At 39.3% G+C, this 22,557-nt stretch overlaps 1 protein-coding gene across 4 annotated transcripts in view; it reads left to right on the top strand.

Moving 5' to 3' along the window:
* Robo1 (roundabout guidance receptor 1) overlaps positions 1 to 22,557 on the top strand; it is a 376,555-nt gene that overhangs the window by 54,539 nt on the left and 299,459 nt on the right. For all 4 annotated transcript variants that reach the window (XM_050148900.1, XM_050148897.1, XM_050148898.1 and 1 more), the window contains exon 2: positions 14,767 to 15,093. In XM_050148900.1, the coding sequence (XP_050004857.1) occupies positions 14,767 to 15,093 (327 nt within the window). The remainder of the gene's footprint in view (positions 1 to 14,766; positions 15,094 to 22,557) is intronic.

Here is a 22,557-nt window from a genome sequence, read left to right as displayed (position 1 = left end):
GGCACGTTACTGAAGGCGAAGGTGAATGGAGTGTTGATTTTATGACTATGGTGGCGTCGAATTGGGGACAGGTTCCTGACGACTGCTGTTAGGAGAGCACTTTGTATCTTATGACATAAAACAACTAAGAACTCCTGAAATTGGCCCAGGTTTTGCTTTGCCTTCACCCAAGACAGTGAGATTGTTTTATTTTCTCTTTATATAAGCTCATTTAGTTATATAAATCTAACATAGTTGTTTTAAGAGTATATATTTAAATATATCAGCTTATTCTTATAAATATGTACTTGGGTTGGAGGTATTTGCCAATGTTTTCATTCATTTATTTATTTACTTATTTATTTATTTATTTAGGTTTTTCAAGACAGGGTTTCTCTGTAGCTTTGGTGCCTGTCCTGGAACTAGCTCTTGTAGACCAGGCTGGCCTCGAACTCCCAAAGATCTGCCTGCCTCTGCCTCCCGAGTGCTGGGATTAAAGGCGTGCGCCACCACCGCCCGGCCAAATGTTTCCTTTTAACAACACTGAAGTTTTGTGTAGTCTGTGCTATCCCTCCTCCACTTTCTAGGTTTGTGTTTATCTTTTTTTTTTTTTTTTAATTGCTAGGGTTTGAACCAAAGCATTGCTCTACCTCTGAGCCCTAATTAGCTTTCTTACCCTGACTTCCCTAGACACATGTCTGGCTGTATGTTGAATTTTCACATCTGTCTGCTTCCTTTCTGCCTATCCCTCACACACTTGTGATAATCCTAGGCTGTACCATTTAATTTCAGAACTGCCTCCAGTTGAGAATCAAAGCCAGATAAAAATAATTATGTAAACAAGACTATCCATAAATGTACCCAGACTGAAATGTTGTACTTTCTGTGCCTTCAGCATGTATCAACATAGATCTCTGAGGGTTTGTGATACCCTTGTGGAGTTTTTACATGCTCTATAAGTACTTGCTCACAGCCCTAGATGGCCGTTCTGGGCTTTTGTTTTTCCCTTTATTCTATAGTACTAATTACAAGTCCCTGCAGTCCTGTAAGGGTTTAGATGCATTCTGTACTCTGTAGAACTAGCCACAGAGCCTTCACTTAGGAACTGCTGTTGAGCTGAAGTCATTTAACTTCCATTCATTGTTTTACTTTTCTCTTTTTTTTTCTTTGACTCCAACCATTTTATAGCTATTATTCTTGCGGTTTAAGATGAAGCAAGAACAGAAAATAAACAAGTAGAAAATTAAGCATTGTTTTTTATCTTGCGCGCCTAATAGGCTGCTTTATTCTTGTTTGAAAATACAGATTATTAAATCTTACAGTGATATGATAGCCTTTTTCCTTTCTACATTGTCTTTCAGTGAAAAATGTCCTTATTTGGTCAATAAGAAAATCAAAATTTTCTGATTTGTAAGTCAGGCATAGTAGCCAGATCATCATCCCAGAACTTGGAAAGAAGATGGGGCAAGACTATGACAAGTGTAAGGCCAGCCTTATCTACATAGTAGAATCTAGATCAGACAGGGTCTAAACAGGGCGACAGCCAAAACTCAAGCAAGTGAGCAAACAAAAGGAACTTAGGATTATTTTCTTTTCCTTGCCATGATGATTCTTTGTAGTTTGTGATGTAATTCATTCTTTCCTCAAACATATATTCTAACACGATTTTAATGTGTTTTAAATTACTTTACGTACTAATACTTCTGTACTAGTTACCACGATGCGTTTTCCTCCTTTGGAGCTCTGTGGCAGTACTATTCTTCGCACCTACTACTCCGTCTGCCTTGCTCGGGAGAGAGACTAGCCATTCTAGGTTGGCTTTTCAGTTGAATGTGAGGGGACAATTGCCTTCTAATGACTGATTTTCTCTGAATGGCGGAGACTAGGAATTAGCTTGCGGTGTCATGGACGATAAGTGAAATGATTAAGTCTATTTGATGCCTAGAGAGAAGAGGCAATTGATGGCTGTTAATTGGTTTAAATCCATATCCAGTCTTCTAATTCCCAGTGGTCACACAGGCATGACCCCGCAACTATGTGCCTCAGGGTTTGTGGCCCTCATTCGATTCCTCTCATCTAGGTCTTCTACCTCGCTAGGAAAGGCTGCTTTTGTGGGGGTCCCTGCTTTCACTCATTCTCACTGTGTTGCCTGTTTTGGATAGAAAACTCCTTTGTTTAATGCTCATTTAGTGCACACAGGGAAAGGATTCCCCCTCCCCCTACTTTTTTTCCTTTCCACACTGAAATGGTCAGTGGGGGCTAATTGTACATGTACGTCATTCAAGTAGCGACAGTGTAGTTCATGTATAATTGATGTGAACTCTAAGCAATCTAGACATTCTCAAAAGATTCAGGTCCTAGGAACACTTGGTTTTAGGGCCTGCTACATTCTAGCACAAACCTGAGAGAGTGGAGACATTTAATGTACATTTGCTAAGTGAATAAGTTAAAAGAATTAAAGAGTAAAGATCACATTTCATTTTCTTCATTCCCTCCCCCCCCCACCGACTAATTTGTGCCCTTGCACAATTTCTGAATTGGAGAATGTTATTCTGAATACAGCAGCATTCAGAATATTTGTAAAGCAGAGAAAGTTATAGAGAAAAAAAATTATCTACTTTTTCAGCAAGGTTGTGTTTCCCAGATCTATCTCTCTAGGACTCTCTCCCTGTGACTTTCTCTAACTAGAATGGAGCAGTTCACACCTCTGTTCACGTGACACACCACACGATGATCATCACATGCTTTTATCTTTCTCTTTCACAAGTGATGCCTGTTCTGCACAGGGCTCCTGGTTGGCGAGGAGGGGGTGTCCATTATCCTCTCTCTAGCTGTTCAGAGGACCATTGGCTCCTTGGTGGATGTTTGTATTTACTGCATTCTAAGCTATTTAAGAATGTGTCTGGGCTCATCCATCCTTTTCTTCTTCCACATTCATTGACAAACTTGTTAAACACATATTACTCACCTGAAGTTTGCAAGGTGCTGTTCAGGGGACTGACTGGGATGTAGAAGTGTTTGAGTTAAGGTCGAACTGAGATGTTCTTAAAAGTAGAAGAATTTGGGGGGGTGTATATATTTGTTGATTTATCTTGGTTTGTGAAATAACCAGGCTAGCTAAAAGATAAAACAATTATATTTTTATTTATTGTAAGGGGCAAACTCACGAAACAGGAACAAGAAGTCCAAGCTCAGCTGTGCTGCAAGGGCACCACACAAAAAGAGCACCTGGGCCTTATGTAGTTTTTCCTCTGGTCGTAGGAAGACACACCCTAACATGGTCCCACCTCTTAAAAATAATTGATTGACAAAGATTCCCCATCATATATTTTTGAATTAAAAATGCATACATACATACTTATATATTTATATGTATTTATGATAGTTTTTTGTATTAGGTAAAAAGCTGATAGTTTTTATTTTGGAATTATGCAATTAATTTTTATAAAATAAATATTACAACTTTTTAAGTTTTTTGTTATTGAAATTTTTAATTTTTTAAATCTTTTTAGTTAGCATTGGAAAATTCGTTAAATGTCCTCATGCTGAATGATAGGTACCCCCTCTTACCACCTCTCTTAGCACATTGCCTAAGGACTACCAAATTAAAAATCAACGCTCAATGAAAGAAAAATTTGGAGGAGGTAAGAAAGGAAAGTGTACAATTAGTTTGCTAATGTGAGAAAAGCTTTTCTTAAGAAATTCTTATTCATGTCAAAATTACTGTGTTTCTACAGAGTGAAGTTGAATGTGATCCTGTAGGAATTCCCCAGTAAGCCTTCAACAGAGTATTTTAAGAATTTTTTGTTTTTTAGAAGTCTAATTGTCTTTAGACAATTATCCTTAAAACGGCAGTTTCATACTCTTATTTTGAAGGCATCATCCTCTCATCTAAAATCAAGGGTTCTTTCCATATGACAAGTATGAGTGCTTCAAATAGTAGAGTTCAAAGCTTCATTTTTACTACTTTAATTGACTTCAGATTTTGGACTGTTATTAAATTGTTTTTATATTATACACGTTCTATGAAAATGGAATGCAGCTCTTTAGTGAAAGGATTCGTTTAGCTTTACATGATGCTTTTGAAACCTTTGCTCTGGTTATATTATTGTACATATTTTTAATTTCTTATGTAGTTTAAATTTGAGACTTGAAAACGTCTTTTCGACATATGAGCAAGTTTTTTTTTTCTTTCAGGTTATTGTTTCAGAAGTTTTAAGGTGAGGACAGATGTAGTTTGTTAGACAAGATTTGTTTATACAATTGTAAGTGTTCTTGACCGGCCACTTGGATGGTAAAATTTGTCATTTGATCCAAATATGTCGCCATCTGCTATTTCCATATTATATGTATATAAGTGAACTGAAAATTTACGTTGATTGCAATACCATGCTGTTTTCTATTTGATAGAAACGATCCAAGATGATTACTAACTATATTTTCATTGCAATAAAGAAAAATAAGAGGACTATCCGTATAGTGATTTTCAAAAAGTGTGATATTTTCAGAATCCCCTCTCAGAAAAATCACAAGGGTCTAGTTGATATTTTAGGGTATTCTTTATATTGTACCTTCAGATCTAGATATCCTGACAGACTTAATCTCTATTCTTGTGGTCCACAGAATTTTTTTGTTGTTGTTTCTTATGAAAGTTAACATGAAATGCACATGACTCCTCACCCAGTAGTATCCCAGAAGCCTGGGCTTATCCATTCGGAAGTACTGCATTTCAGTGTACGGCATGCCCATTTGTAGTATTTCCTCTAAGAAGCAGAGGTGCTTCATTATGGGTGGCCTTTGATGGTCAACACGTTGGGTTTTGCAGGAAAACTGTCAGTTGGCCACATTAAATGCTTTTTAAAATGATTGTTTTGGGGGGTATGATGTTCATGAGATTGCCTACATGGATGTGTGCAAGTTTGCTCACATGTGCTTGTGCCTTTGGAGGCAATGTCTGTGTCCCCTCCTATCCCGGCGCTAGGATTAGACATGGCTATGGCCTTGCTGTTTCCTTCGGTGTGGGTGAGCAGAACGCGATGCTCATGCCTGTACAGCAAACATTTTACTACTGGAGCTCTTTCTCTAGTCTCCTTTATTTGACTTCCCTTGTTTTCAAAGGTATTCTATGGAAATTGTTCCAGAATCTTCCACGAATTGTGCAAAATAAAATTTATTTGCAGTTTATGTAAACTGAAGCTAGGGGCTAAGCTTCGCCTACCATAGTTTTTCCCAAACTGGAGGAGAAATCCTCATGGAATGGTAAGAGTGCAGCTAGACTGAAAGATACTCAAGGAAGATCATGAAATTAAAGAGTGGTGTTCACGTAGCTGCCAAAATTTCAAACCCATGTGTTTATGGAATGGTTGTCTCTCTCTCTTTTTTGCATCTGCCATTATGTTAATATATAAAATTTAGATACTATCTTGTCTTCTTTTTATAAATGCAAAAACCAGTTAAGCAATTTATCCAAGTCTAAATAGCTAACTAGTACAAGATGTAAGCCCAGGTAGTTATACCCAGTCTATAGTTTAGTTACTTTTGGTACACATGCTAGACTAGTTCGCAAATTTTACGTGAAGCTATTCTATTCTAATTCCAATTTTCTACTATTTTTTCCTACGTTCACTAGCTCACATTATTTAATACATCTATTTTGGTGTCTTATGAGAATAGGTCTCACTATGTGGTCATGTCTAGCCTCAAATTCAAAATGTCTTTCCCTCCACTACCTGACCTCTGGAATCATGACCACTGCCTCTGGCTTTAATGTCATCCTTGCAAATATTTTCTGTCTCTCTTTGTACACTTCAGACTGAAACCAATGATTTTCTTTACTAGTCCTTATGTAAGCAAATGATGGAGAGATTGATGGATAAAACAACAAGCAAGTTTGGGTCTTTAAGATATGTACACCATGTCACTTAGCATTGTTCAGAAGAGAAACGTACTATTGGTACCTTTACTAGACATTTTGCTAAAGGAAACATGGAAAAGAATGAAGTTAGAATGAACTCCCAACCTCTAGTCTCTGAACCCACGGCCAGGGTGAAGTCGCAGCTGAGGTTGTCCGTATAGTGAGCAAACTTGGCATCTCTTCAGGGTTTGCATTCTTAAAATTGGTGCAGAGTTGGGGGGCTCAAAATTATCCCTAAAATTTAACCTACAATATTGTCAACCTTTTCCCCGTCTCTAGGGACATAACCATTTGATTTTGATGATAAAGATATGCTACCCAAACAGTAGAAATTCTCTCCTGGCATTTCATTTTGGCACTGTTTTGTTGATCATTGTAGACAGTAGGTCTACCAGTGCACTGAGCTAATTCTTGGGATTATTATAGATGGCTCTTTTCCTCTCTTTCTAAGTGACCTTTTCAAAGTTCATAACAAAGGGAAGTGGAGGAACTGAGGACAACACATTGACCTGCCCATCATTTAGTTTCTTTAATGCATTGCATCCCTTTTATTTCTTCACTGTGTGTATTTTCAGCTGAGGGTGCTTATTCTTCATTGCATGGCGACTTTGGTTTTCGTATTTATTTCCATAGCACTGAGTGTGCTTTGGAAATGTGCATGACTCCTTAGAGGATAGTCGGCAGTTAATTGGCTTATTTATTTGGGTGTTTTATGAGATAAGATCTTGCTAAGTGGCCAAGTCTAGCTTCAGACTCTGTCTCTTCTTCTATATCCTGTACTTAGTGAGCAATGGGGTAGGTGGTGTTTTCTTGGTTTCTACAAACATCTCCTGGTAGGAAGAACTTCTGACAGGAAAATTATTGGATTTGTGATGACGGGGTGTGTGTTTGTAATTAGAGATAATCTTCCTTAAAATGCAGTGAAACTTAAGCCAAATAAATAAATAAATAAAGTTAAATGGTGAGGTTTCTTTAAAAATACAATTTACTTTCAAATATAAGTATGTTGTCAAGGCAATTACATACATTTCTAACCCAGTCTTGAACAGATGTCACCAAATTTTTTATTCGTATTTATTGCAGGTTTCTCAATGACTTAATGAATTTTTGTGATATTAGCAACTTTATAAGCATATTTGTTCTTTGATATGATTCAGCAGAAGAATTTAATTACTACAAGCTTCTTGATATTACCTATCAAAATTATTAAAGAGAAATTTGGATACAAGTAGGAATTTCTGTATAAAACCGTGGTTTTTCTTCAGTGTACAGAGAAATGGAATTGAGAACATAAAGGCTTATGAGAAATACTGATTTTATGCTAGAGAGAAAAGAGAAACAATAAAATTATACACAAGCCTGAATAGAATATCAATAGGACCAGTGTCTCTGATTGTTTGTGTATCTGTAAGTAATGTCTCAGTAGGTGGTTGGAGAGTTCGCATCCAGCTAGTTTGGATTCTTCATCATAAATCTCATGTGACTTTGATGAATTTCCCTGAAATACTTAGCACTTACGTGAATGCCTCTTTCCAGCTGTGGTTGTGTAAATATTTAGGTATTTCGGTCACTCTTGTTTATATTTTATCTTCCAACTGGGCTGTTGTTGAAGGAATTCTGCCCTGGCCCTTTCTGTGGTGCTGATCTTGCTGAAGTTAATGGTGTTACATCCCCAGGGAGCCACCAGTATTCTTCTTAAGAGCAGTGGACAGTAACATCCCAAGTTTTTGTTAAAGGACAGTAGTGTCACCCTGGTTCTTTTAGGGAGTAGTATCACCTCAGTGTCTTGTTACATTGTTATGACTTCAGCTCCTTTTTCTTTTCCTTTCTTTTCTTTGTAACTACATCATTACAATACAAGGCGTGGGTTTTGCCAATTATTCTATAAACCTTCTATCTTTTTATATAAACCGTGCACAAATTAGCACAACCATAGGGGCGGTTGGTAGGTGACTTGCGACCGTTTTCTGACTGTAGAGCATTTCTACAGTGGGTAGGGTTTACCCGTACGTTGACACACATGCGGAGGTCAGAGGATACACTTGGTGTTGATAATTGTCTCTCACTATGAGACAGCATCTTTCTTGCTCCTCTGTATTGTGCATTTCTGCATACAAGTGAGCTTCTAAAAAGGCCCCTCCCCATGTTACAAATGTATACTTCTGTGCCCAGCTTCCATTTGGTCCTGATGATTTGAGCTCAGGCCCTCATGCTTTTGTAGGAAGTACCTACCTATGGGGCCCTCTCCCCAGCTCAGTAATATTTTCTTACACAGGGATGGCACAGTGTGGGCCAGGCTCTTCTGGAATAACTGATCCTTTCTTTGCCCTCTGAATGCTGGATCTGCAGGCATACCACCACACTCAGCTATAAAAACGGCTTTAATTATACACATTGTTGTTTGCAAATTGAAGATCTCAGCAGTCTGAAAACTGATAATGTAAGGATGCCTAGCAATTTGAATTCATACTTATACAAGGAAAACTTTGATTATGAATTCTTCATGAGTTCATTTGGTTTACAGGTAAATGCTCCTTTTTTTTAATAGAGAAAGAAAAAACAGAGGTCACCAGACTTGTCAGCTTCTTGATATTTTCGTCATCATCATTTTAGAAGTAAGACATCAAAATGAACACTTGCAGGACCTAAAGCCAAAGGGACAACCCATATTTATGTAGTGATTTTAACCGGTTAGCCCCAGTAGAATGCATAGACTGTTTGCAAACAACAAGAGTTTTGGATTTGCCAAGGACCAAGACCCAGCACTGCCGCCTCGCAGCTGAATGACAGATGAGATTTCAGGACAGCTTGTTGACCCCATGCTTTATGACACCCACTTCCATACCAGTAGAGATGGTAGAGAAGTGATGGTAGATTGCTCTCCAGTCCCCTTCCTTCCTGCTTACATTTAACCACAAAAATCATTTATTGCAGTTTCAATGAAGATGATGAGCGGTGTTTATGGGTTTTTTTATTGCAGCAAACTCATTAGGTCTATGAGTCACATGTTGCAAAGTCCCTGCTCTGAGGGTCGAACGTTGTGAAGAATTGAAACACTTCCTTGTTCTGGTTGTGATTTCCCAAGTCCTGGTTCTGTTGCAGTCGAAGGACTACTTTTTTGATCATTTTGTTTTTTCTCTTCAAGATTACTATATATTTAATGGTGTATGTTTTCTATTCAAATATATTCATCAGACACAAAACTCAGTATAACCCGAGAGAGAGAGAGAGAGAGAGAGAGAGAGAGAGAGAGAGAGAGAGAGAGAGAGGAAGAAGAAAAGGCTTCAGTACGTAAATAAGCCTGGGAAACAGTGCATATTACATGCATTTTCTGGCAGATCAGAACGTGCATTAGTAAGACTAGACTCTGAGAACTTCAGCTTTTTTCCCTTTAATATGAGAAATGTTATTAACAATGTGGGGAAAGTGTGGTCCATAGAGAATTTTAAAAATCAGTCATTAATAATCTAGAAAGCATTTTTATTGCTGGAGCTTTTACTGAATGCTGCTGTACAAACACGGTGCTGAAAACTTGGGTCTGGGTTTTCTATTCCCCAGCGTCCTGCTGGCTGTGGTCCAGCTCTGGGGAACTGAGGTTCAGATGGAGATTCTCCTCAGCCACAGTGTACTGTAGTGGAGCCTGGGCCGTCTCCAGGTTCTGCAATTGGCCGTGACTTCCTCTACACCTTCCCCCCATACGGTTTTCTTCTTTCCCAGGATTTTTGCCCCAGCTCCTTTCCGGCTAATGGCTCTAGCTGAGATTGTGTTTCTTAGGCCAAACGTGGAGACAGAGCTGTTAACTCAACATTTCTCTCTGGGTTTTCTAGAATGATACCCCACCTTTTTTTTCTCTCTCACAAAAGTCTTTTGTCTCTATGCTCACTGAAACTATACGTTAGCCACCAGTGATAGAGTAGTATCTCTCTATTCTGTATCCCTCGTGAGCTTTCTTCTTCACCATCCTCCACATTGCCAGTGAGGATGCTCTGCTGATTAACTTATCATTATCTCCCGTTTCCCTGTTGCCCTTCTGTCGGTGTCTAAGTACAGGTTCAGTGACTCTTAATTTGAAGGTGCAAGCATCTGGCAGCTAATCTCCCTACCTTAGTCTGCTTATGTTGACTGTATTCTATCAAGAGTAAACACTTTAAAGCCAAATAATAGCCTGACTTGAAAAACCTCAAATGACTTTCCAGCTGAGGAGATGGTTCACTGGTTAGAGTGGGTCCCCTGGGAGCCCGGAGAGCTGAGTTTGCATGCTCAGCCTGAGCAGCCTGGTGCAGAAGAGTGCATCAGTAGCCCCATTACTGTGGGCAGTGATAGCAGGATCCCAGGAGCTCACTGGCAAGCCAGTTTGGCCAATCTATGAACTGCACTTCAGTGAGAGACCTGGTCTCAGGGAATACTGTGTACTGGAATAGGATACCCAGCATTTGCTTCTGACTTCCAAGTGTGAACTCTCTCTCTCTCTCTCTCTCTCTCTCTCTCTCTCTCTCTCTCTCTCTCTCTCTCTCTCACTCACACACTCACTCACACACTCATCTAACCTGCAGAACACTCACTTGGTAGTCAAAGCCTATACTATCATCTTATTTCTTTTCCTTTTTTCACTTTTCATCATTTTTTCATCCTTCTTTTTTCCAGGTTTATGCTTCCCAGTTTCTGACAATACACCTTATCAGCTATGCTGGCAGCAGATCCCTTCAGTATGCTGTGAGGTCTAGTAGCTGTGCCCGGGGTGGATTCCCTGCCTTGCTTCCCTTTGTGGCTCATTCTTAGGGGTCTTCTCAAGAGCTGTTGGTCCAGATCCTTCTCACTGCATGGGGTTGTCCTCAGTGCCCTTGCTTTGCGTTAGTAAAGCAACATTTGCAGCCTTGTTTCCCAGCTCAAATGGACTTTCGATTCCCTTTGTGACTCATTCTTAGGGGTTTTCTCAAGAGCTGTTGCTCCAGATCCTTCTCACTGCACGGGGCTGTCTTCGGTGCCCTTGTTTTGCGTTAGTATAGCAACATTTGCAGCCTTGTTTCCTGGCTCAAATGGACTTTCGTAATGTAAAATTTCTGTGAGTGTGTGCCACCTCATTAGTTGGTTATCACCAGTATCTGTCTTTCCTAATGATGTCTCTCCTAAAGGCTAATGATACATGGAGGTTCATGACGTTGTTAATTATGGGTTACCTAAAAGCCAACCTGAATTTCATTTTTTTTTAGTGAAGAAAATTTCATTTTCTTTGTGAGGACAGAAGCATTTCTAAGTTATTCTTTCCCATCTTTCTGGTTTATTTCTCCTCCTTTTCAAGTCTGCCATGACTCAAAGAATGCAAAGCATACTGTGTACCACGTTCTAAACCAATACTATGTCTCTGTATAGTGTAGCGTTCTCTCCCCATCCATCTCTGTCTCTGTCAACCCCATCCCATTACCTCTGTGTCCGTGCAAACATGAGTCCCCATGCCTGCATGTGTGAAGGGCAGAAGTGTGCTTTCCCATATCAGTCTTCCAGCTTACGTTTCACACAGTGTCTTTAACTTAACCTGGAGTTTTAACACTTCAGATAGACTAGCTGGTCAATGAGGTCCTCTCCCCTTCTATCTGATGGCTGTCCTATACCCTATACTGAATGAGTGCTACCGTGCCTGGTTTTTACAGTGTGCTGTGAATCCCAATGCGGTTCTTCATGTTACACTGCAAACATTCTATCAACAGAGCCATCTCTGCAGCCCCTGGTTATGAAACTCTTACTCACTGAGATCATTAACTTCTCCTTTCATAGTTGTTTTCCTAAGACAAACTATTAATTATAGTAGCTCCAAATGAGATGCAGATATGAATAAGCTTGTATGCCATATAGTCTCTTGTGATTGAATATAGTGCACACTGGTTAGTTTAAAGAGGAAAGCCTTATGCTTTTTCTACAATGCATGCTTCTTTCTGTTTGTTTGTTTGTTTTTAAAGACTTATTTATTTATTATGTATATAGTATTCTATCTGCATGTATGCCTGCAGGTCAGAAGAGGGCACCAGATCTCATTACAGGTGGTTGTGAGCCACCATGTGGTTGCTGAGAATTGAACTTTGGTCCTCTGGAAGTGCTCTTAACCTCTCTGCCATCTTTGCAATGCAGTTTACTATACTCCAGCCCGCCTCAAACTAATGATGTAGTCAAGGATGACCTTGAACTCTTGACTCTCCTGCTTCCACCTCCCAAGTGTTGGGTACAGGCGTGCAACCCCACACGCAGACCTAGCGTCTGTGATTTTTTTTTTTTTTTAGCTCCCTCATCATAGTTAGATCTTTCTTTCCTGACATGTATTTATTCTCTCAGTGATTCCACTCACGTTTCCAGAACACTGGAGTATGTTCAGCCATCATTAGCAGACGACTGTGAGCAAGAGGAAGCCCCGCAGATCCCACAGACTTGTGGGGAAGAGAAAACTGTAGGAAGTGTTAGATAAATAGATTGAGTGACAGCTCTGTGAAGCTTAGTGCTGTTGAGGTTTAAACGAGTGAACTGAATTTGGTAGGAAAAGTTCAGGAGAGGAGAGAATTGAACGAAGCCTGGGCCTCGAGGACGGCAGCTTATTTGGAGCCCCATGCCTGTGGCAGGCATTTGCTGGGCAGAAGGAAACGCAGTGTGGCTGTGGAGCTGACAGAAGGCACAGGAAGGCGAGAGCAGGCTGTGTGGAGATCTGGGCTGGGGAAAGAAAAGGTCATGCTTGTGGGTCTACTTAAGAACTTAAGAACAAATGAGTCCAAAGCCTTCTGACTCTGTCTAAATGGATACTAAAGGGACTTTCCTAAGTCTCAGTAGAAGGGACAGTTGTTTGACCCAGGATATTAGTGGTGTCAAGTTGGGGATGGCATTTGGAGATATGGAACAGACATTTCTACCTTGCTGTTTTCATTGAGGCATGCATACTCAATGAGAGCCAGGTTTGAAAGCTAGAGTTAGTGAATTTGACCAAGGTTTAAGACATTTTATATTTGCTATAGTCCCAGCAAAAATAAATAAATAAACAAACAGTTGAGACTATTTAAAAACATAAAGGTATTTTAAGTTATTTTTCTGTCATTTGATAGAGTGCTATGACCAGGCCAATTCATAGAAGGGAGAGTTTATTTAGACTTGTGGTTATTTGGAGTCTACCATGGTAGAGGAGCATCAGCAAACTGCAAACATGGAGGCATGCATCTGAGAGATCACATCTTTAATCTGCAAGCATGGAGGCATGCATCTGAGATATGACATCTTTATATGCAAGCATGGAGGCATGCATCTAAGAGATCACATCTTTATATGCAAGCATGGAGGCATGCATCTGAGAAATCGCATCTTTAATCTGCATGCATGGAGGCATGCATCTGAGAAATCGCATCTTTAATCTGCATGCATGGAGGCATGCATCTGAGAGATCACATCTCTAATCTGCAAGCATGAAACAGAGCAAATGAAAAGTGGCCAAGGGCATATAATCTCTAAACCTTTCCCCCAGTGACATATTTCCTCTACCAAGGCGGTGCCACAGAAACCCCTCCAAGAGCTCCACCAGCCAGGGACCAAGTGTTCAGATTCCAGAGCCTTCATTCTCATTTACACAACGACAGACATGATCCCTGTTTCTGATGTTTAGATGTATTGCAAAAAATAGTACAGTCATACTGTCTTAGTTCGGCTTTCTATTGCTGTGTAGAGACACCATGACCACTGACCATGGCAACTCTTAGAAAAGAAAACCATTTAATTGGGACTGACTTACAGTTTAGAGGTTCAGTCTGTTATTGTCATGGTGCAACATGGTGCAACATGGCGCAGGCAGATGTGGTGCTGGGACAGGAGCCGAGAGTCCTTACATCATGACCCATGGCAACAGGAAGTGGTCAAGACATTCAATGTGGCTTGAGCATATAGGAGTCCTCAAAGCCCATCCCCACAGCGGCACACTTCCTCCAATGAGGCTGTACCTACTCCAATAAAGTCCCACTTCCTAATGTCCCACTTCCTCTGAGTTTATGGGGGCCAGTTACATTCAGACCACATATGAAGTATGTAAAGGGGATACTTTTTATTAAAGGACATTTTGCTAATTGTTACTTTGTGCTGGTTAAAAGAGGGATTCTAGGAGTCCATACCATTGCCTGTAATATTCACAAACCTCTTGCAGATTTATTCTTCTGCGAAGACAAGAAACAGTTTCCTTTTTTGTCCTGTTCCTGTGATAGGGAGACTGACAAAGAGCCTGAAGGGAGAAAGGGCTTATTTGCCTCACAAGTCCAGGTTACAGTCCATCAAGGAGGGAAGAAAACATGGCCGCACTTGTCGCAGGTAGTCATGGTCCATCCGTAGTCGAGAACAGGAAGCCATGGATTGCTGCATACATGCTTGGGTCCACTCAGTTTTCCTGTTTTTATATAATCTGAAATCTGTGGACCACGAACTGGTGCCATGAACCAGTTCATGGGCAGAGCGTCAATTAACGTATTCAAGATAACCCCCTCCCCATGGATATGCCCAGAGGCCACCTCAATCTACACTTCGTCATTGACACTCCCTGCTTGGGTGATTCTTGGTGGCATAAAGTTGGCAATTAAAACTAGCCATCCCATTTGAGGTATTAAAGGGCTGTGCTGTGGGCTCTCAAGGACCAGCAGGCAGCATCTATACTGGTAGAATTTAGCAAGAGATCTTTTCCAAGTGCACTGTCAAATGCATTCGGATATGGGCGCTGTGGTTGAGAACCTGAGTGTTTAGAATCAAGGTTAAGGGGTAGCATGACCATTCGGGACAATGTTTAAAAACCATTAAAGTCTGTTCTTCTGAAATTAGGCCTTTCATGCTCAGGTGAAATATGAAACGTTTGTTTCCTTCTTCCGCAGGCTCCCGTCTTCGTCAGGAAGATTTCCCACCTCGCATTGTTGAACACCCTTCAGATCTAATTGTCTCAAAAGGAGAACCTGCCACTTTGAACTGTAAAGCCGAAGGCCGCCCCACCCCGACGATCGAATGGTACAAAGGCGGGGAAAGAGTGGAGACGGACAAAGATGATCCTCGCTCGCACCGAATGTTGCTGCCAAGTGGATCTTTATTTTTCTTACGTATAGTACATGGACGGAAAAGCAGGCCTGACGAAGGGGTCTACATCTGTGTAGCAAGGAATTACCTGGGAGAGGCTGTGAGCCACAACGCATCGCTGGAGGTAGCTAGTAAGTAAAATGCTTTTCCCGGGTAAATTACATGGGATCATGTGTCTTGACGGGGCACTAAGAAATTGTGCATGCATTACACCCTTTGCATGACGGTAGTCTAGCTTTGTATAAATACAAGCTCTTGTGTGTCAGTGTTCCTCACTTCTCATCCTTTTTGGGTATTCCAACAGTGCCCAGCCGCTGTTTTTCTGTAGAATGTTTCCACTGAGTTTGCTTTATTGCCCTCCGTGGTTTCTTCTAACAATGTTGACTGTGTAAGATTTGTCGGGAAGTAAAGCAGTATGCCATCCAGGAATTGTATCCAGAAGCTTCCTACCGTGTGAGGGCAGCAGAGCCTGAGGAGGAGCAGGTGCATGCTGGCCTGATGGCTCTGTCTATTTCTACACGTGTCACACGCAGCACTTTTGCAATGATCGCGAGAGGGAGTTGCTGAGGAATGATTAGATGGCTATATCTGTGCTACAGGTGTGCCTTGTATTTGGATACGAACCTGACCTCTCTTAAATTCCATCCTCATCCAGTAGGTAGCTAAAAGGTTTCCCGCCCTTGAAAGGATCCTGTTATGTGTATATATCAGAAATCTGTAATTTTTTACGTAGGAATTGTAAAGATTAATAAGATTCATATTAATTGAGTTGAAGTATATATATGCATCTATTAAAATATGCTTAGGGTTTCCCACCCTTACCTATATTTTAACATGACTTATGTCCTAAGTTTTAGTTATATAACTTTTAATAGTCTTCACCACTCAACTAGAACATGAACACATAAAACATATATAACTAATTATATTTAAAGATAAATTTAGAAATTAATCATATTAATATAGAATCAACTCCAAAGATAGTAAATGGTTTTAAACCCTCCCTCCACCAAGGTTTGTGGTATTTACACTGAGATAGACTGCTCAAGATATCTGATATCAAAAAGAATATGTAAATTGAATAAAAATAACCACTTTAGACTATGTCAAAACTAGCCATTCATGTTACGATTTTGTTGTTATTATTTGTTTTGTCTGAGACGTGGTTTTGCCATGTGGAGCAAGCTGGCCTTGAACTTCGACGCTTCCTGCCTCAGTGCTGCGTTTACAGGCCTGGGCCATCACACCTATGTCACACTCTAAATTGTTTTTCTGAAACTTGAGATTACGTTTCTTGTTTAAATTGATAGACAATACACTTACTGCCCTTTTTCTTATTGACCTGCCTCAAAGTCAAGGCCTCAAAAGAGAAGGTCTCGGACTTATAAGATGAATGGGTGCCATGCTCACAGCAGAAAGTGATTCTACGTTTATGTTTTAAGCCATTTTTAAATGGAATATAAGAAAAACCGTGAACTGTGTTCCTGTTTATAAAACAGGGTACATGTTTTGACAAACGTTATCTTTGTACTTTTGTAATTTTCATTATATTTTTCTTGTTGGATAATTTTTCCTCCTTGAGGAAAATATTAAGGTGATTATACCTGGTAGAGAAGGTATAGGTAGGTTCCTAATTATGATAAAACCAGCATAGAACAGAGAGAGAGAGAAAGAGAGGGAGACAGAGAGAACCCAAAACAGAAAAACAAACACAAACCCTGGATGCAAGAAATAAAACCAAAGGCTATGATGTTTGTGCCAACAGAAATAGCACAGAGCATTTTTAGTTTCTCTATGATTCCCACTCTGGTCCATTTTTGTCATTTTCAGTATTTAGAATAGACTTGATTAGATCAACCTGTCCCTTCTCTAGTTTCCTCTTCAAAATACCCCCTACGTTACCCTCAGTTGTCAGGATACCCTGCGTGTAATTGTCTTTAGGCAATTTCTGTGTAGGTATTTAAAGATACTTTTAGTTTCCAGTTCAGCTTTCTGTGTAAACTGGACATTCCATCCTCTGAGAGTAAATATGTTCGTGGGAATTCAAACCAAATTCAGAGCTCATGATACTTAATTTACAAATTTTAGCACCGTCTTCCTCACTGTGCACCATATAAAAGTGAATATTATAAATGTACCAATTATTATATAAGGATTTGAATACGTTATAATGCTTAGAATAATTTCTATATTTATAAACAGAGAAATAATAAACATTTTATACTTCTCAAATTTAGAATGGTATCAATGACAATTTGATATATGTGTCCTAATTAAAGATAAAATGTTTTGAAATCCCGAAGAAGTTTATACATCCGGGTCCAGTAGTTCTCCTGCTAGTTTCATTACAGCGGTCAGGAGAAACACTTGTTTAGTGGATACTATGTTTGCTTTTAGCACCCTGCCCTCAGAAGGGCTTTTGTGTGTTTGGAAAGTTTAGAAACTATCAATTCATAAAAATATCTCCTTTAGCATTCTGCAAGTCAGCATGTAATAATTTAGTTCATACCATTTCACTCATTTATTTTGACAATTCATATTGTCCTGGCCTCATTTTCTGGAGGCGTTTGTTCTAAAACCCAAATCAGCCCTTTTGCATGTTACATAGTTGATCGACTTTGTTGATGGTGAGCACAGATGTCAGCCAGATTCACTACAAACAAGCCTGGGAGTATTGTTAGAGTGTGGTTTTTATTTTTTCCTGGAGTGTACCACGGCTCTTTGTTTTTCTACATGTTTCCTTAGTTTAGGTGCCATGAGTAGAGTAAGAACTATTCTTGCACTCCACAAGGCTCAGACAGGAAGTCAGAGAGTGCTTCTAATTTCACAGCGATGCTGGTCAGTAACCGCTTTAACAGAAGCGTCTTGAGGCAGTGCTGGTCTCTAGGAGCAGTTGTTGTAATGCTTTGGAAAACATTTTATCTGTGTTTTGCTTGTGTTTGAACCAAGTTTTACAGCTGTAACAACAAGTAGAGTTCGTGGTTCCTAATCCTTGTCAATCCCTTAAACTTGAAAAGATATAGAATGCTCCGTAAGCCTTTATTTCTATATAGAAATCATAATATTCTTGTTTATTGCATATTAATATTTTTGTTCGAGAACTGCATGGACTGGTTGGTTATCTTTAGGAATTTCTTGTTTCATTTTCATCTGCATTACAGTGATAAGTAGATGTATGAAATTTTATATATGTGAAAGTATGTATATATATGTACACACATATATCATTTATGTATATAACCTTGCCCTGTAGAGAAACTCAGTTTTAATGCAATTTTACTTACTGTATACAGTTATACAATCTGAAAATTGAAACAAGAAATGCTTAGCAGTACTTATTTTTAGTATTTATACCAAGAAGTTTGGAATCTTGGGTTTTGCAAAAGAAAAGAATCTTTAGTACTGAATATATTTTCTTAAATTATTTTTAATTATAATTTTTTGAATAACAGAAATAAAATATGAATTATATATCTAAATTAGTTCATGTAAATACAGAATATGCTGTTTTTTAAAAAGATTTATGAAAACTCCTGTGTATCTGAGTCAGTTTGAGCACCAGCTGTCGAAGAATGGTTCTCTTGCCAGCCACGTTTTCCGGTTTGCGATGATTATACTATCATTGAGTTTAAGGTGTATTTTAGGAGACTGTTTTCTTCATGTGTTCTCCTCTACTCAACGTTAGCACTTTCTAAATTTATTTTGTGCCTGGCAATTAATAGCACGATTCTGTGATACACGTAAAATTTACCAATTATTTCGATCTTGGATAATTACATTGATTTTTAAGGGAAATTAATTTGAACCTTGCCCTTTGTGGTTCCCGCTGTAGAATACTGCTCCCGATGTCATCTGTGAAGCAGCCAACAGCCAGCATATGGTTGTTTGCTTCCTATTTAAGCTGTTTTCTACCGAGGAAGAGACATTCCCTCAGGACTAGGCAGGCATCTGCTCACTATCTTAGCAGCAAAACCAGCGGAGTACTCTATCTTACGGAAAGTCATCATTATAGTAATCAATCAAAAATAGTCTTTTTAGATTTTATTAACTACATTTCAAAAAACATGACTTTGAGATGAAAGAAACGTTGACTTTGAGGTTAAAGAAACCTTTCCCACTCCCTTTAATACGTGTGATCTTTTGTTGTATTAGTAAATAATGCTTCTTAGAATAATTTGACTTGTAACAGTCTCATTGTCTTCACTTAAACAGAAGAAGAAGACAAGACTAAGTAAGTTAACCTTATGTGTGAAATAGACAAGTATATTGACTAATAGGGTAGTATGTTTGTAAAATATAGTCCATGGAAGATGGAAGTGTTTGTTCTAGGAGTTCAAATGGTTCTGATGAGACGGAATGGGAAAAATATGGCACTTTTATTTTTATTTATTTATTTTGAGGCAGAGTCTCATTATGTAGCTCTGGCTGTATTAGAACTCACTGTGTGGACCAGGCTGGCTTCAAACTCAGAGATCCACCTGCCTTTGCCTCCCAATTGCTGGGTTTAACGGCATGCACCATTATGCCCAGCTATAAAATAAGCCACTCATAAAAATTTTGATGATAGAGAGGCCTCTGTGTATCATCAGGACAGAATCTGGAGAGATTTGTTGACTATCACACAGCAGATGGATGAAAACAGAACCTCAGGTCCTCCCATGTTGATCTTGGAGAGTTTTTTAACAGAACTCACATGAATTCTTTCTGTTTTTGAGCTTTGTGTTTTAATTCATTATGAGGTAGAAAGGTGGCATCTCAGACGATAGAGATGATGAATATCAGCAGAGTATGTGTGCTAATGGGTATTCCGTGGGAAAGGACAGCATTTTGACTCCTATTCATCGTCATGTTGTTGTCTGCCTGACAACGACTCGTAAGCAACAGGTGCTAGGCGCAAATACAGAGCTGGATTTTTGACTTCTAAAACTTTACCATTCTGTCCATTTCATATGTCCAGAAATGAACTTCCAGAATTATCTTTGATTCAAGGCATATTAGAGGTTGTCTCAACTGGCAATGACAGATGAAAGAAGATGGCTAAAAATAATCTTAAGGCAAAAAGTAAAGAAAAAATAACTTCTAAAATTCTATTTTATGTTTTTCTTAATTAGAGGTAATGTACGTTCATTGCAGAACAGTTCTATACTTTGTGCTTTTTTTATTTATTCATTTCGTGTGTACATGTGAGCACTTGATGATCAGAGGACAACTTGGTAGGACTAGTGCTCTCTTGCCGTGTGGGTTCCACTATAGTGCCCAGACTTTAGATAGTGGTGGAGATGACTTGTTCTGATTTGCAGTTGAAAACATCACTTCCATGGTACCTGAGAGTACCTTGTGGACAGAGTGAATTAGAACAGGATTAGAAAAGATCAGTTAGTATGATTGCAATCAGGCAGAAATGTTGATGGTTTGAAGTTGTTGATAGGAGATAAGCAGAAAAGGAAGGGGTTAGTTTGCATTTTGAAGGGTCAGATAGAGGCTGAACATTTGTAAAAAATGTAGTTATTGGAGAGTGTAAAGCATGATACAGTCCATGATTATACAAGTATCACTGGCAGTTTAGAAAATAGCTTGATAGGTAGGTGGTTCCTGGTGGTTAATATGCCTATCACAGTCCTAGAATATTGCAGTTTCCTTCTCTGAAATACCACATTTTGCCTTTTTCCACATTAGTCAGCAACTCAATGTGCCTGCATCCAGCCCTCTACTTGTCTTATGTTCAGCCCCTGGCACTGAAAGCTCCCGTTGTACCCAGAATACTTGCTCAGCACACTGCCTCAGAATAGAGATTGATCCTTATAACCTCAGTACCTAGTATGGTTGTCATCCCCAGCCCATAGAGAGTGAGTCAATCTACCATGTAACTTAGAAATGTTTCATTTCATATAAAGTAGAAGTGGTGAAAAATCATTGCACCACTTCCATGAACGATCTACACTTTTCACTTACTTCTCAGCCAGTATTTTTTGTAAATTTCAAGCCTGGCATGATCTCAACCACTGCATTGCTAGCAGAGGACCTATGACACAGGCGCCTTATGATATGATTGCTGGTCAGAATGTTCACTATATACAACTGAACTGAAGTACCGTGCTTATGAGCATTTGGAGTTGATTACATTTAACAATGGGAAGATTTATTGGACACGTCCATAGTGTCATGAGTTTCTTTTGTTCTCTCAGTTTAGACCTCTGGTGAAGCAGAATGTAGCAGGCAGGGAACTTTGAATAAGCAGTTGCTCACCTAATCTCAGATGTAAAGCAAAAAGAAAAGAAAGGGTCGAGATCATCTTTGGGGCATCAGACCTCAATAACTTTCTTTCGCTGGGCTGCCTATCTTCAGGGTTCTGCCTACTCCTCCTACAAGCTGGTAAGTAGTCAACGGAAGACATTGAAGACCCAGATGACAGTGTCCATCAGTGGATTAAAGGACAAGACAAGAGAGAATATGTGTTTAATGTTCAGCCAAAAGGAAGAATGAAATTCCGCCCTTTGCATACAATTAGATAGAGTTCTAGTTCATAATGTTCAAGAAAATAAAACAGACACATAAACGTAAGCACTACATGGCCTCACTCACTTGTTAAAGCTAGAAAGTTAATCTCCTGGAAGAATGGGATGCAACAGTGGTTGCTAGATGGTGGGATAGAGAGAAAAGGAGAATGGAAAGAAAGTAAGGGGAGCCTCTCTTAGTTGCTTTTCAGTTGCTTTAAGAGACACCATGACCAAGGCAGCATATAAAATACAGCATTTATTTGGCGGCTGACTTGCAGTTTCAGAGGGTTAACCATGACCATTATGACAGGGAGCATGGTAGCAGACAAGCAGGCATGGTGCTGGGGCAGTCGCTGAGGATTTACATCATGGTTTTCATGTTGAAGGCAAAAGGTGAGAGACTGAGCCCCGGATAGACTTCTGAACCCCCAAGTCCACCCTTTTGTCTGGGCCTTGCCTACTCCACCATGGCCACACCTCCTAATCCTTGCCATAATAGTTCTACCAATTAGAGACCAAACATTCATATACATCTGCTGAATGAGGCCATTCTCATTCATACATCGCTATAAAAATCGAGAAAGGGAAATTTAACTCTTTGTATAGCAAACAGGGTACCAATCGAACATAATGACTTGGGCTGTATTTCCAAATAACTTAAAGAGTAAGCAAGCTCCCAACAAAAGGGAAATTTTATTTTTTTTTTAGTTGGTGGAAGTGCTTTACATGCTGGTATCCAATTAGTATAGTGTGTCTAAAAGACGTGTAAATATTAAGTATAAATGAAAGAATCGTAATTATTATGTTTCTGGGATTCAGTCCAGTGCCTCACAAAGCTATCGAAACACCTGACTCTGAATTAACTGTACCCTCTCAATAAAATTCTTTTAAAATGTATATGCAAGGTAGTGTGTTCCTGGAAAATTTTTTTCTTATTCAAAGTTCTGGAACGTTTAAATGTCTTTTTTGCATATGACGGTCAAGAAATTTAGCTGACTCAGTACATAAACTTACAAGAGCTAGTTCCAGGACAGGTTCCAAAACCACAGAGAAACCCTGTCTCGAAAAACCAAAAAAAAAATAAAAAAATAAAAAAAA

The sequence above is a fragment of the Alexandromys fortis genome, unplaced genomic scaffold (assembly GCF_014885135.2).
Source record: "Alexandromys fortis isolate MF-2015 unplaced genomic scaffold, M_Fortis_MF-2015_v1.1 scaffold_4, whole genome shotgun sequence".
Lineage (NCBI taxonomy): Eukaryota > Metazoa > Chordata > Mammalia > Rodentia > Cricetidae > Alexandromys > Alexandromys fortis.
This window is presented reverse-complemented; position numbering and strand designations above follow the sequence as displayed.